This window comes from Aptenodytes forsteri, unplaced genomic scaffold (assembly GCF_000699145.1).
Source record: "Aptenodytes forsteri isolate BGI_AS27 unplaced genomic scaffold, ASM69914v1 Scaffold193, whole genome shotgun sequence".
Taxonomy (NCBI): Eukaryota; Metazoa; Chordata; class Aves; order Sphenisciformes; family Spheniscidae; genus Aptenodytes; species Aptenodytes forsteri.
In genome coordinates, this window is record NW_008795405.1 from 1577241 (window position 1) to 1591271 (window position 14031).

General features: G+C 55.3%; 1 protein-coding gene across 1 annotated transcript; it reads left to right on the forward strand.

The window, feature by feature from the left end:
• The first annotated feature begins 3262 nt into the window (after positions 1-3262).
• Positions 3263-5350, forward strand: VRTN (vertebrae development associated). The gene is made up of 2 exons (XM_019472485.1): positions 3263-4798; positions 4859-5350. Exons 1-2 carry the CDS (start codon positions 3263-3265, stop codon positions 5348-5350), a joined length of 2028 nt encoding a protein of 675 aa, XP_019328030.1.
• The last annotated feature ends 8681 nt before the right edge of the window (positions 5351-14031 follow it).

Consider the following 14031-nt stretch of genomic DNA (forward strand, 5'->3'; position numbering starts at 1 on the left):
GCGGAGGCTGCCGCGGGTGCGCGCTCACGGGTGGAAGGGGCTGGAGGCGGCTGTCAGGCACCGCTTGCACTCGAGCGGTCAGTGCCCCTGCCCGAGAGATGGCTGAAACCAGGCTTAGCTGCAGTGCTTTGGCCTAGGTTAAGGCGGGTCCGTGGCTTTTCTCTCTCCAGGCGAGCATTGCCTCATTTTTGGGCTTTGGTGGAGATGTAGGTGTTGGCAGACAGAGCAGGCTTCTGCTGCTGCCTGTGCTGCTCACCCACCAGAACCCACCCGGGATTTCTAGTGTGGTGATATTTCTAGCCTAGACAGCTCCTGGAGACTACCACTTCTGTGCTTCTGTTGTGCGGTTACGGTGGTTCAAACTTCCTCCTCTAAAATGAGAGCCTTTACTGCTGGGGTGGCCTGAGCCTGCAGCTGGGGCTGGGAAGTGAGCCGCCTAATCCAGCTGGGCTGGGGTGCATGGACACCCCTGCTCCTGCAAGGCGCTGGCAGTCCCGGGCGGCAGGGGCTGAGGTCTCCTGGATTCCTGCTGGTGGGAGCGTTTTTGGGGCTGGCTGGGGGAACTTGCACTACTGGATGCCACCAGCCCATCAGTTTAGGTGAGGGAACGTGATCTGCAAGTGTTTGCTTATCTGTTACAATGCAAAAGCAGCCAGGTTAGGTAAAACCTCCTTTATCAGTGGTGAAAAGCTCCCTTGGTTACCTCTTGGTGCTGAGGCAGTTTAGGGAGCACTTGTCTGTCGTGTTCAGCTGGCTTTGCTGGGGGTGTGTAGGGAAAAATGTTCCCTTTGCAGCAAGTCGTCTGTGTTGAGAGGTGCTGGGTTTTATCCAGTGATGAACCTAAGCCCCCAGCTTGGCTGACTTCTGTTTCTGACTTTTCTGGCTCCTCTCCACCCTGCCTCGGGAGCTCATCTGTGCTGTTTCAGCTGTGGGTTTTGCCTTAGGATTGCTTTTGAGGTCCTGTTGCTCTGGGCAGCAGGAGCTGGCAGTGACATTGAGGCTGTGGGGTTATCGCTGAAGAAAAGGATTAAGTCCTGTGCCTCCAGCTCTCCCTCTACCCCCACCTCCCCCCCAAGCTATAAGGGGGTGGGAAATGCCCACCAGGCCATAAAGACCAGGGTTGTTGCTGATGCTCCCTAGCCTGTGTCAGGTCCTCACCCCCTCCAGGGGAAAAGCTTGTCTTGCCTTTCCTGGCTCTGCTGATGGGTGAGTGCTCAGTTAGGCTGTGGGGGCTGAAAGGGGAGGTGGCGGCAGCAGCTGCTGCTGCAGGCGGAGGTGGTGGGCCCTCAAAGAAGGCAGGCCATGGAGAAGAAGAACTTGGGCTCTGCCAGCCCTGCAGCTCTCCCGAGGGATACTTCTGCTTCAGCTCCTCGAGCACATGTTGTTCACCACAGACCTAGTCAAAACACTGCTCTGCAGAATAACTTTCTGTGAACCTCCAGGAGAACAAAAATACAGACCTGACCCGAAGTGACAACCCCATACTTGCTCAGACCAGGATTTTAGGACAAGTTTATCTCCCCTGCTTCACAGCTGTGTGTGTTCTCCTGCATTGTCTCTGATACCTGATGCCCCACAGCTGTGGGAACAGCTGTAAGAGGGCCCTGGCCTCTGACATGCAGGAGACCATGGAGGACCTTGGAGCAGGGGAAGGGCCTGCTGACTAGCTATGGCCTGATGAAAGGCAAGGGGCAGCAGCAGCAGCACAGAGGCTCTGTGTGGTGAAGTAGCCAGGATGCGGCTGTGTGATTCTGTGGCACCTCGTTTCGTTTGCTGTTTGGTCATGGCCAGGGGCTGTAGATGCTACAGCAATAATAACCTTATCTGCATCAGGGCACAGGGCTGAGAACTGGGAGAGGTCAGGCAGGACATCTGCTTTACTGCAGAGCTGCTGCTTTTCCTGCCTGGCTCTGCTATTTCCCCATCTCCCTGCAGAGCTGCGACTGCATAGCGATACTTGTGAAGTGTTGTGAGAAGGTGGGTCTCTGGCTGGGATGTGAATCAAGTATACTACAAAGTGATGCCTTACATGTTGGGGGTGGCATGTGAATGAGCCTTAGGAGAAAATGGAGGAGATTGGGTTCCCTAGTTGAGTGACGTGTTGTGGTCCCTGGGAAAAAACTGGTTCAAGAGGGAGAGACTGGGCTGGCTGGGGTGAGGGGCCTGAGCTGGCTGGTGGGGAAAAGGTGCTGAAGAGGGTTGCACTGATAGAGCTGGATCTTGGGGTAAGGACTGCGCAGTCATCATGAAAGCTCCTGGAGTGGCGGGGGCAGAGCCATGTAGGTGTCAAAAAGCTTACAAAGAAGGGAATGCAGGTTTGACCTTTTGGATTGCCTAAGTGGGAACTGGCGTGTGGAGGAAGGGAGGAAGGACAGGACTGGGACAGGCTCAGGCAGGGAATAGGGCCCCACACAGCCTCTGAACTACCCACCCAGCGCTCACGTTCCGTCTGCACTTTTGGGTTGCCTCCTGCCTGGTAGCTCATCTAGGAGAAACCCTCCTTTTGCAGCTTCTCCCTGGCTGGTGGTATGTGTCTGCTGAGCAGCAAGTGACATCTAGTGTCAGCTCAGGCAGCAGTAATGTGGCTTGGGCTGGCTCTGGCTGTTCCTCCCATCCCAGGTTCTGTGACAGCAGTTTTCAATGCATGCAACGGGTTGCGGCTGCAATGCTCTGCTCTGAGAGAGGGGGCAAGCTCCCTGCCCCTTCTTCTGTTGGGCTTGAACACCTTGAGCCAGGTCCCTCCATACCTCCACGCAGTGTTGCTGTGTTACAGGTCACTTCCTGCAGAGATGACAAATGTTTCCCCCTTGAGGCTTTCTTCTCTCTGGGTGCTGGTAGCAGGGTGGTAAAATGAAAGGGATGGAGCTACTGGTGGGAGAGATGGGTGTAAGGGTGAGGCTGGGTGCAAAGCCAGGTGTACAGGAGTAGGAGGTGACCTAGCTTCCCACCCCGCTGGATGCAGTCACCCCTTAGTTTCACCTAGACGAGTTTCTCTGGAGGTTGTGTGCCATGTGTGCTGTCCACAGGAGGTCACTGGAGAGCAAGCTGAGCCCATGTCCCTGTCCCAGGTCTGCCTGTGGGGACCCAGGCTTCCTTCTTTGTCCTTGGGAGTGTGGGTGGAGGGTTAGCAGTGGCCTTTCCTCTAGCCTCTTCCCTTGTCTTGTCCTTTGAGAAGAGCTGGACCTGGAGGCAAGCCCCTGGCAGTCTGGAGCATGCGCTGCCGTCATCTCTGGTAACTTCTTTCTTTTTGCCATCCTTCAGGATGATCCAGCGGCACCAGCTGGTGCAGTCTGTGCTGCAGGAGCTGCAGGAAGCCACTGAATGCTTTGGTCTGGAGGGCCTCACCAGTGCTGCGCTGGAGGCAGAGAGGACCCTGTCATCTTTCTCCCTGCCTGGCTATTGTGGGAGGCAGTTCCAAGAGGAGCTGGAGGTTGACCGGGTAGCCAGGAGCCTCTATCCTGAGGATGCCCCAAGTAACATGCTGCCTCTGGTTTGCAAAGGTGAGGGGAACCGCCTCTTTGAGGCTGCCAGCGTGCTGCTCTGGGGCAACCCCAGTCTCAGTCTGGAGCTGCAGGTGCGTACGGTGGTGGAGATGCTGCTGCACAAGCAATACTACTTGAATGGCATGATCGACTCCAAGGTGATGCTGCAGGCTGTCCGCTACTCCCTCTGCACTGAGGAGACCCCAGAGATGACCAGCCTCCCCATGGCTATCCTGGAGGCCATCTTCGATGCTGATATCAAAGCTACCTGTTTTCCTGGCACCTTTGCCAACATGTGGCACGTCTATGCTCTTGCCTCAGTACTGCAGTGTAACATCTACTCCATCTACCCCATGAGCAACTTGAAGATCCGGCCCTATTTCAACCGGCTCATCCGGCCCAGGAAGTGTGGCCCGCGAACCTCCACACTCCACATCATGTGGTCAGGGCAGCAGCTCTCCCGGCAGGTCTTCAAAGCGCAGTACTTTGTGGCCGTGGTTGGCCTGGAGGAGCTAGAGCCCACAATGCCTTCGCCAGAGCCTCCTGTCCAGCCCATGAAGACCCTTGAGCTGCTGAACAGTGACCCCCAGCTGACCTACTCCAACCTGCGTGACCGGTACAGCATTACCAAGAGCACCTTCTACCGCTGGAAGCGCCAGTCTCGTGAACACCGGCAGAAAGCAGCTGCCAGGTTTGCAGCTAAACACTTCCTCCAGTCCTGCTTTCAGGAGGGCAATATAATCCCCCTCCAGCACTTCCGACAAATGTTTCCAGAAATTTCCCGATCCACATACTACGCCTGGAAGCATGAGATGCAGAGCATGGTCAATGGTGATGCCTCTGCTCTGGCTGAGGCCCACGGGTTGCAGGAGCTTCACAGGGATGTCCCAAAAAAGGCTGATGTGGATGAGGCAGCAAATTCAGGGGGGAGCTTAAGATCCCCAAGTCCTTCTCTAGACCCCATCCAAGCAGGAATCTTCATGCAAGGAGCCAAATCCTACCTGGAGAAATGCATTTCTATGAACACTCTGGTGCCTTACAGGTGCTTCAAGCGCAGCTTCCCTGGCATCTCCAGGTCCACTTACTACAACTGGCGAAGAAAAGCAATCAAGGAGAACCCCAACTTCAAACCCCCCCAGTCTCCCTTGGTTAACCAGAAACCTCTAGCGATAGGAAAGCCATTCCTGCAGTTGAAGCCAAGCAGCGTGCCTGTTAGGAAGAGGCTGAACGGAGACCGGCCAGCACCCAGGAGTCTCCTGCAGCTCAAACCCTCTTTGTGCTGGAGAAAGCAGCTGCGAGATGTGGCCAGGAGGCAGGTCCAGCAATGGCGGCTGGCGGTTCGGAAGGAACGCCTGCGAGATTTGGCCAGGAGGCAGGTCCAGCAATGGCGGCTGCCGTTCTGCAAGTACCGCCTGCGCTACCCATCTCTCTCATCCACAGCCTACTGGTTTTGGAAGGGCAGTGGCCGGGCCCTTGGGCAGCATCGCCTGCCCTGGACCGGCTCCAGCCGGCCATTGAGCCGGGTGGCTTCCCTGGCACCTCTGAGAGCGGAGCCAGGCCTCAAGCCCCAGTGCCACATGGAGGTAGCCACCAAGCACCTAGATAAGCCAGTGCCAGCCACGCCATACAACACCACCATTTCGGGCTATGCCATGTCGGAGAGAGCCAACAGCCGGATGTTTGTGATGGATGTAATCGCCACTGCCCAGTTCAAGGCACAGGCCAAGCTGTTCCTGCAGCAGCGCTTCGAGTCGAAGACCTTCCCCACCTACAAGGAGTTCAGTGCCCGCTTCCCGCTCACGGCCCGTTCCACCTATTACATGTGGAAGCGTGCCCTGCATGATGGGCTGACGCTTGTGGATGCCTGAGTGCTTGTTGCCAGCTGGCTTGGCCACAGCTCCTCCGCTGACGTGCCCTTTGGCTCTCTGGTGGGGTGCCTGGGCTGGGGCCCCGCTCTAACTTTTGTTCTGGTTTGGTTTGGTTTGGTTTGGTTTGGTTTGGTTTGGTTTGGTTTGGTTTGGTTTGGTTTGGTTTGGTTTGGTTTGGTTTGGTTTGGTTTGGTTTGGTTTGGTTTGGTTTGGTTTGGTTTGGTTTGGTTTGGTTTGGTTTGGTTTGGTTTGGTTTGGTTTGGTTTGGTTTGGTTTGGTTTGGTTTGGTTTGGTTTGGTTTGGTTTGGTTTGGTTTGGTTTGGTTTGGTTTGGTTTGGTTTGGTTTGGTTTGGTTTGGTTTGGTTTGGTTTGGTTTGGTTTGGTTTGGTTTGGTTTGGTTTGGTTTGGTTTGGTTTGGTTTGGTTTGGTTTGGTTTGGTTTGGTTTGGTTTGGTTTGGTTTGGTTTGGTTTGGTTTGGTTTGGTTTGGTTTGGTTTGGTTTGGTTTGGTTTTGTTTTGTTCCTAGTCTCTGGCTTTCTTTTCTGTGTGGTTCAATCAGGTATGGGAGCGTCCTTGCAATGCCCATTCCCGGAGGTGGGAGGAGTGGAAGGAGAAGGCACTGAGCTGCCCCAAAGGAGGGGCCGGGGGGTTGTCCCCTCTTTGTGCTTGGAGGGTGAGCAAGGGAGGCACTACTGTGCCGGTGTCACAGGATGCTGCCGGGCCTCTTGAGAAGGAGGATGTGACGGTCTCTCTGCCCCAGGCACTTGCTTGAATGAGTAATGTGGATGTGCAGGACAAGGTGGAGGTGCCCAGCATCCCCTTGGCGAGGAGAGCAGCACTGGCTCAGCTGCGGGTGAGGAGGGGCTTGGGGGGTGCTCAGCTTTACAGGAGGAGCATCTTTGATCTGGGTTCTTCCCAGCTAAGGAGAATAAAAGCTTCACTTGGGGTCAGCACTGATGCCACCTTGGCTTTCTGGCTTTAAATACTTGCCCCTGGCTGCCCTGATCTTCCCTAAGGGGAGCAGAGGCTGGTAGAGGAGGGGACTTGTTTGTGTCCCCACTGTAGTCTGTGTGCTGGGAATGCTAAACTGGGAGCTGGTATACTTTGCAGGCTCTGGAGAAGCTGTCCCTGACCTTTCTGGTCTTGTAGCAATAACTTTCCACACAATCCTTTACTCTCTCACAGCTGGCAGCTGCCTTACTTTCTTAGGGTCTCTCTTCCCTGGTGCCTGGGAAAAGGCAGAGAGACCGAACCTTGTGTGCCCAGTGTCCCTGTGTCCCCTGTGCCGTGCTGCAAGCTGAACGCAACGTGGGTGTCTCCTTGCAGCAAGCCTAGATGCATATATCTCACTTGTAAGAAACCAAAGCAATAAAGACTCTTCCACTCCTAGTCCTGTGTGGTTTCTTACTCTTGCTTGTGTGATTTCTGGGCAAGGCTTCCCCCCCTGCTTTCTAAAACTGGCTTGTGGGCGGGGAGAGCCTGCGCACACCTCAATCCTTGCTCCTGTGAAGGTCCTCTTCTGCTTCCTGGGACCTGGGGGGACCATGTGTTTGGTGGTGCTCTGGAGGCCTGGCAGGGGCTGTGCTGTCCCTGGCAAGAGGCCAGGACTTGCCTCCCAGATCAGATGCAAGGCTGGGGACGATGCAGTGGGCACAGTTCTGTGTGACAGCAGGGAGATGGTGGCAATGTCTGAGATGTCAGCAGGTGGTCCTGCCCTGAAGTGGTGGTGCTGTTCTGGGAGGCTGAAACCAGCCCCAACCCTTGGAGCGTAGGGCTGTGGGGGTCCCTGCCTGCCCAGGCTCTGCTGGGGGTTTCCAAAAAGCCTTGTCTCCTTAGTGTGTGAGCTCCCCTGTGGTGTCTGCCAGCAGGGCTGAGCTGTAGAGGGTCTGGGGCTGGCTGCTACCACTGAGGAGGGTGGTGACAACTGCAGTACCTGCTCTTATTTCCCGCAAAGCTGCTGGGAGTCGGAGCACCCTACAAATGTGAGGGGAGAGCCTCTTGAGCCCTGCACCTATAAGATCAGTCCCTGAGTCTAGATCTAACAGCAGGGCTGAGTCTTGTCTTTTTACCCTCAGGCCTTTGCAGGGGGATAGGGAACTTTAGTGACCTTGTTAGGAGTTGAGATACAATAACACGCTCCCCCTCCCAGCCTTGCTTGCAAATAACTTATTTTTCTTTCTTCAATATGTCTGGGACCTCTCAATCCCTACTGCTCCAGATGCAGTCTGGCTTCACTGACCACCAGCCTCTTAGGCAGAGGGGGACCTGTGCTACAAAGCCCTGCTGAGCTTTCCTAGGCATCAACCTGCTTGAGAAAGGGGGGCTCAAGGTCATCCTGTGGCATCCTTGGGCCTAAACTGTGTGGTGGAGCAGTGCTGAGCTAGTGGGGCATCTCTTCAGATACCATTTAGCTGCATGTCCTTGGTGCCGGTGGGTTCTCACCACCACCCATCCACCCCAGTGTACCCTTTGTGGTCCCAGAGGAGGGGATCCAGGGCAGCGGGTGCCCCAGGGAGGGAGGCATGTGGGGAGCTGGGAGCTGCCGAGCAGCACTGTGTGCTGCTGCAGAGAGCCCTGGGCACCTGGGCTCTGTGTGTCAGGAAGTAATTGGAGTAATTAGCTGCCAGTGACTTCTCACCAGCAAACTCCTCCAAAGGAGTAAGCTGGTAATTACTCCAGAATGATTACCCGTGTCTCCAAACTGCCGGAGGCTGGAGATAGTTGTTTTTGGTGGCAGCGGTGGCTGCAGCAGAGGCTGTGAAGGTGGACACGAGACCCCTGAAGTGTGCCCTTTGTCGGCTGAGCCGAGGGAAGGAGCAGGGAGGGTGGGTTTTCTGACCGTGGGTGCTAACACAGGCCCCATGTGGGTGGCCCTGAGGCTGAGACAGACTGTGCCTGGCAGCAGGGCAGTGGCCAGGGCATCCATTGGCATGGCACAGCATGGTGGGTGGCTGCCAGCTGCTCCTGGGGGCAGGTGGGCATCAGGAGAGCCTGGAGGAGTGTCTGTGGTGGGAGGTACCTGGTGCTCTGCAGGGTGGAGGTATGGCTTCTCCGGCTTCCCATCACCTGACTCTCCCTGAACTGGGAGCATTGCAAGCTTCATGCTGGAGTGCAGTTGCAGGATGAATCTCTCCCGGGTGCTGGCCTTGGGCTCTCTCTGTCCATCCTCCACCACCCCCTTGCAAGACATTTTTGAGGAGCCCTGGTGAAGAGGTCTAGGTGTGATGGTTTTTCTGCCCTTAGCTGGGTGCCTGGGTGGGGCACGGTGGGAAAATAATACTCATCCCTCTGAGGGGTTTTACAAGTGCCCTTACGTTTCTCCCTCCCCAAGCCTTGATGGCAGCAGGGTCATGGTGGGTCTCTGCCAGTTGGGACTGCCTAAATGGTGGGTGCTTGTTATTTACTGATGTAGTTAGTGGCTGAGCAGAGTTTAATTGGGAGGGAAACTGTAGCACTCAATTCATACCCATCATGCTGGGAGACGAATTTGAGGCGGCCCCAGCTGCTCCGCACCACGCTGCCAGGCACCAGCTGATAAATCTCTCCTTTTTCATGTGTGGAGCAAGGTTTAGCTCACGTGCCACCCAAACTCCCTCTCAGGCAGGTGCTTAAAAGCACCGACCCCAGCAAAGATGGACATGAAAAGGCAATTGAAATGCAGAGGCTTGGGGGACTGCAAAGCCTACAGGGAACAGCCCCCCGCCTGCATGCAATTTAGGGCTCTGCTCTGCCACTAACACACCCAATTTGTGTCTGTGGGAGGTGGTTTGCAGGTGCAGGAGTTGGGTGACACAGCACAGCGGAGCCTGCCTGGATGCCGTGCCGAGGGCATGGTTTAGTATGCCCAAGCGAAACTTTGAGGCACTTAGCTGGTACGTGTTAGCTCAAGCACCGCTTTGCCTCCAGATGTTACACAAACAGATGGTTTGTCAGTGCAAAGAGCAAATAGTATTGGTCTTAAAGGCATCTCAAGGTAGTGAAAGGGTTGGGCTTTGCAAGACAGCTCCTGTGCTTTGCTAGGAGTAGTGATGTAGCAGCGGCGGGAGGACAGAAAAGTCAGTGCCACCATTCAAAACTGTTCCTGAGCTAACAAAGACAAAAGCCATTCATTATCAAGAATATCTATGTGGGGAGGGGAGGAAAGAAGATGAGGAGAAAAAGGAAAAAAGGGATCTTTGGGATCAGTCCCCTGAGTTAGCCCCTCCATAGGTCTGGGCTACAACCCAGCTGTTGAGACGAGAGTCCTTTTCCTTCTGGTGCCCCCGGGGTATTTGTGGGAAACATCTGCTTCTGTCCAGCACGTTGCAGCAGCCGCGGCCATGTCCCTGTGCTCCTACAGCCCTCTCTGCCTCCTTCCCATTAAAACACATCTCTCGCGCTGTGGCTGAAAATGTCTCCCAGAGTCCAGCTGTGGCCCACCACTGCCTTGCCATTGTCCTTCATGAATATTTTTGCTGAACCAATTTGCCCTGTAGATGTTCATGTCAGATCTGCCTTTTTCATGCTGGAGCAATGGCTCAGGCCTTTCCCCGGTCCCTGCCGGCCAAGGAGCTCCCTGCCTGCTGCAGCAATTCCTGCTGGCAACCCCTCATCGCATATCCCTGCATTTCATCCTGTCTTCACCCCTCCTGCCTTCAAGGTAGCCCAGTTTCTTTACTCTTCTGTTTTTCAAAACCTTCCTGATTTTGTCTCATTAGCAAATGGCACCAAGGCACCCTTCCTTCCTATGCTGACTCGCTAGTGAAAATATGGAAGATCAATCCTCATATGGATCCTCAAGGATTTTGCCCTCCAGCCCGACAGATCTTCTAAAATATTAATAACCTGTTAATACCCGTCTTAGCTTTCTTGAACCAGCCCCCACCTGACAACTGTCGGTGTGGCTCCATCCCAGCGGTTTGGCCAAGGTCCAGATGCAGCGTTCCCTGCCTTTCCTCTCCTAGAAAACAAGTGAGCTGATGTGTAATGCTAATTTAGCACAGTCAACATCTGGAAAACGCCAGAGTTTTGGAGAAAATACTTAGACATGAAAGCACTTCAGGAAGGAAAAACTTCCATCTTTCTAGCCTAATACTGTCAAGAGTGTACTGCCTGTGCCTAGACTTTGATACATTACTTTGAGGATGGCATTTTGGCAGATACTGCATTTATTTGCATTTCATTTCTCCTTTACTGGCTTCTTTCTTTGCCCCTCTCCCCATCCCTCCTCCATTGCTTCAGTAACCGCAGCACTGGGGGAAGGTAAGAGAGCTGCAGAGGGATGGACACCCCCCACCAAACTCAGGTGTTTGAGAATAAAGTTATATCTTCCTAGCACTTCTGCAGCTGCCTGAGTCTGGGCAGGGGGCAGGCAGGGAGCCTGCCTGTGCAGTGGGAAGGACCTCTTGCCCATGAGGCTGTCCCTCAGCTCTCCAGGCCAGGAGAAGGCAGCACTCCAACTGCACTCCGACTTCCATGAGACACTGGGTTTAGTCCTGCCTGACATTTTGATTAAGCAACAAGATTGATTTAAAAATTAAGCCAGCAAACACTGAATGGATTAAAAACCAGTTAAGCGCCATGTCTCCAAAAGTAAAGAGGGAGCCCTCACGGAGCTGGGGGATTTCTGCTGGGAAGCCTCCGAAAGGCTGCCAAGGATGGGAGCGAGCTGAGTGCAGCCCTGCAGCCAGAAAAGCTCCTGAGCAGAAATGGGGGGCAGGAGAGTTGTGTTGTCTGTGTCCAGCACTAGAGCAGTTGCAGGACGTCACAGCATTTTTGGAAGTGAATAATCTGGAAAAGCCCAGATGAACCAGGGAGCTTCATAGAGGAGCAGTGGTGGCGAAGATGCGCCCTATGGGGAGAGAGCCCAGCAGCTCAGCCTCTTTAAGGCAGCAGAGATGACAGCGTGGGGAAAGGGAGCTGGGCAGATCTTGGTGGCACCAGGGCCGAGGGCTGGCAGCAGAAAGGAGCCCTGCGCACATGGGACCTAAGCGGCGCATTTTAAACATCAGTGGAAATCAGCCATGTGAACTGCTTCCCAAAGGCCCGCATGGCTGCTTCTTTTGCTTGCTGACAAAAGGAGGTGGAAAAATCCCGGCCATGCGGAGTGCGGCGGGGTTGGGGGAGAAGAGAGGCTCTTCCACCAACCACACGCGAGTCCATGTCCCAGTCCCGTCCCACTCTCTGGCACGGCTGGAGAGGCAGCACTGGCTCCTCTGCTTGGGGGAGCTTGGCCTGAGGGAAGCTCCTGCCCATTTGGGGTGTGGGGACACAGGCCCTGTCTGGCCTAGGAGCTCACAAGTCAGGCGCTTCTGGCACTTGTTAGTCTTGAGTCTCCAAAGCCCCCAAGGTATGACTTGTGAGGATATTTAAATTGCATTTTTAAGATACACCTTCTAAAAGGCAGCTGCGGTTCCCTTGCAAAGCCCTTGGCTCTGAGAGACAGCCCAGGCACCAACTACAGCAAAACTGAGGTCAGCTCAGAGGACCAGTACATCTGCAGACATGGTCCCCAAACATCCCTGTGCCTGGACACTGCGGGGACGTGGAGGGGGACAGTGGGGAGGGGGCTGTGCAGGGCTACAGCCCCTCCATGCCGCACAGGGGACAGATGAGCAGTGCAGAGTGATGCCTCCAGTGCGTCACCTTCACTAACCAACCCCTCCCGTGGCATTGCATGAAGGCCCATGGATCACCGTGGGCCATGGCGACAGCACCTGCCTTGTCCCCAGCAAGGTGTCCCCACCTAGCGCTCTGTCCCCTCTCAGCACCACCTGTCCTCCTGCCCCGTGGTGACAGCTCGGCCCCACCAGTGCCTTCCTGCACGTGTGGCTACTGGAGGCTGTGGAAGAGGGAGCTGGTGTCTGTGTCTGTGGGGAGAGGAGAGGTAATGAGCCTCCCGATTTCAGAGCAGCTGATGCCTTAGTGATGGCTCTTAGTGATCCTCTCCTGCTAGCCCCAGGAGAGATGGCATTGCCACAGGCTGTGCCTTGGCCCCGCACTCTCTCCGCTGCAGACTGGTTTTGGGGAGCAAAGGGGAAAGGATAAGCTAGGCGAAGAGATGCACTGCTAAATGTTTTTTTTAATTTTTTTTGGACAGGAATAGGAAATTTGCCCTGTCTCAGATAATTAGCTATTTCCTTACTGGATTGCTGTGAAGGGAAAACACTGACTGTGCCATTAAGTGAGGCAAAGGACTTACTCCACTTTTATTTTCCTGTGTCTCTTTTCTCGCCAGCCTCCAGAGGACAGATGGGGGGAGAACTGAGGCATTTCTGCCCCACCAGCACTGGTTGCAATCCCACCCCACCGATGGGCACTGCTCGCAGAGCAGGTGGTGGCTTTGCCTCTGCACGGGGCTGTGTCCTGCCAGGTAGATGAAGGTGCCGGGAGCGCAGCAGGAAGGACACCCCGTGTCCCGCCCTGGTGGTTTCCACATTGCCCACCTCGGGGATGACCCCAAGGAGAGGCAGGTTGGCTGGGAGGATGCGGGAGAATCAGTGCCCCAGTGGATCCCTTCAGCCGGGGACAGGGTCCCACAGGGGTCTTGTGTCCCCCACAAACTGCACCAGCTTCTTTTCCCTTCTCCTCCGTCCTCTCGCCTCATCCCTGTGGGAAAAGGAGCGAGATCCAGCACGGCCCCATCCTCGCATGCCTTGTCACCGCTCCCCAGCCCTGGTCTACAGCCAGCGGCCCTGTTTTGGCACACTGCGGCGCTTGCTGAGGGGCGAGTGGCACAAGCAGAGCTGGGGGAAGCAGATGGTTGCTCAGATCTGCGGCCGAGGCGCTGGTGCTTTTTTCCTTGGCAGCTTTCTTCCTGACTGCGTCCCAGAAGGAGGCAGGATTCAAAGGTCACGTCCACCCTTGTCACGGGCTCCGTTCCGCCTCATCCTTAGCTGCTTCCAAAGAGAAATGCCTGCCAGGAAGTACTCACCTTGGCATTGTGGAGGTTACGAAAGGAGCTTAAGCTGGAAGACAGCAAGTTTTCCACTGTTGGGAAAAGAGACCAAAGCCTAACGCACTTCAGACAGTGCTGCCCTGAGATCCTGGCTGAGCGAGAAGCATCTCCAGGGCAGGGGAGGGATGGAGGGGATGTTCAGCTGGCCATGGGGAGCAGGGCTGGCTTGGTCCCCAGGGTCTTCTCCACACAGCAGGAAGGGCATCTGGGACACCTAGTGATGGCACTTCTTGCAATGCAAAAGCTGCCCAGTGTGTTAAATGAGAGAGGGGTGTTTGGGCACGGGTGCAGGGAGAGGGGCAGGGAATGGGCTTTCTGGTGACTTTCTGTGTCTGTCTCTTGGTGTCACTGGCTTAGGGCGAGGGCTGGGGTGGCTGGTGGGGCCATGGGCCAGGGCAGGGACATTTGGGGAGCAGTGGGCAGGAAGGCGATGGGACGGGGTTGCTGGGTCCAGGGGGTTGCAGGACTGTGCCTGTGCTGGGGGTGCCAGACAGCACCTGCATTCGCAGGGACAGGCACCTGCAGCCCGCTGGCGAGTAACTCAGTTGCAAATAGATGTCCTAATTATGGATAACAAATTACTCATGAATGGAGAAGGGGGGGCTTGTTCTGATATATCATGGGACTCTTCAGCACCTCTTGTGATTATTTTTTAGAAAGCTCTGGGGTGTGGGGAAGGACAGCAAGTTGCGGTGTACACCCCTGTAAGACATCACTATTTAACGTCCCCCCCCCCCCACCCCCAG

Coding starts and splice junctions, on each gene's coding strand:
- VRTN (XM_019472485.1), top strand. CDS start 3,263: ATGATCCAGCGGCACCAGCTGGTGCAGTCTGTGCTGCAGGAGCTGCAG. Junction 4,799..4,858: donor GAGATGTGGCCAGGAGGCAG/GTCCAGCAATGG, acceptor GCCAGGAGGCAG/GTCCAGCAATGGCGGCTGCC.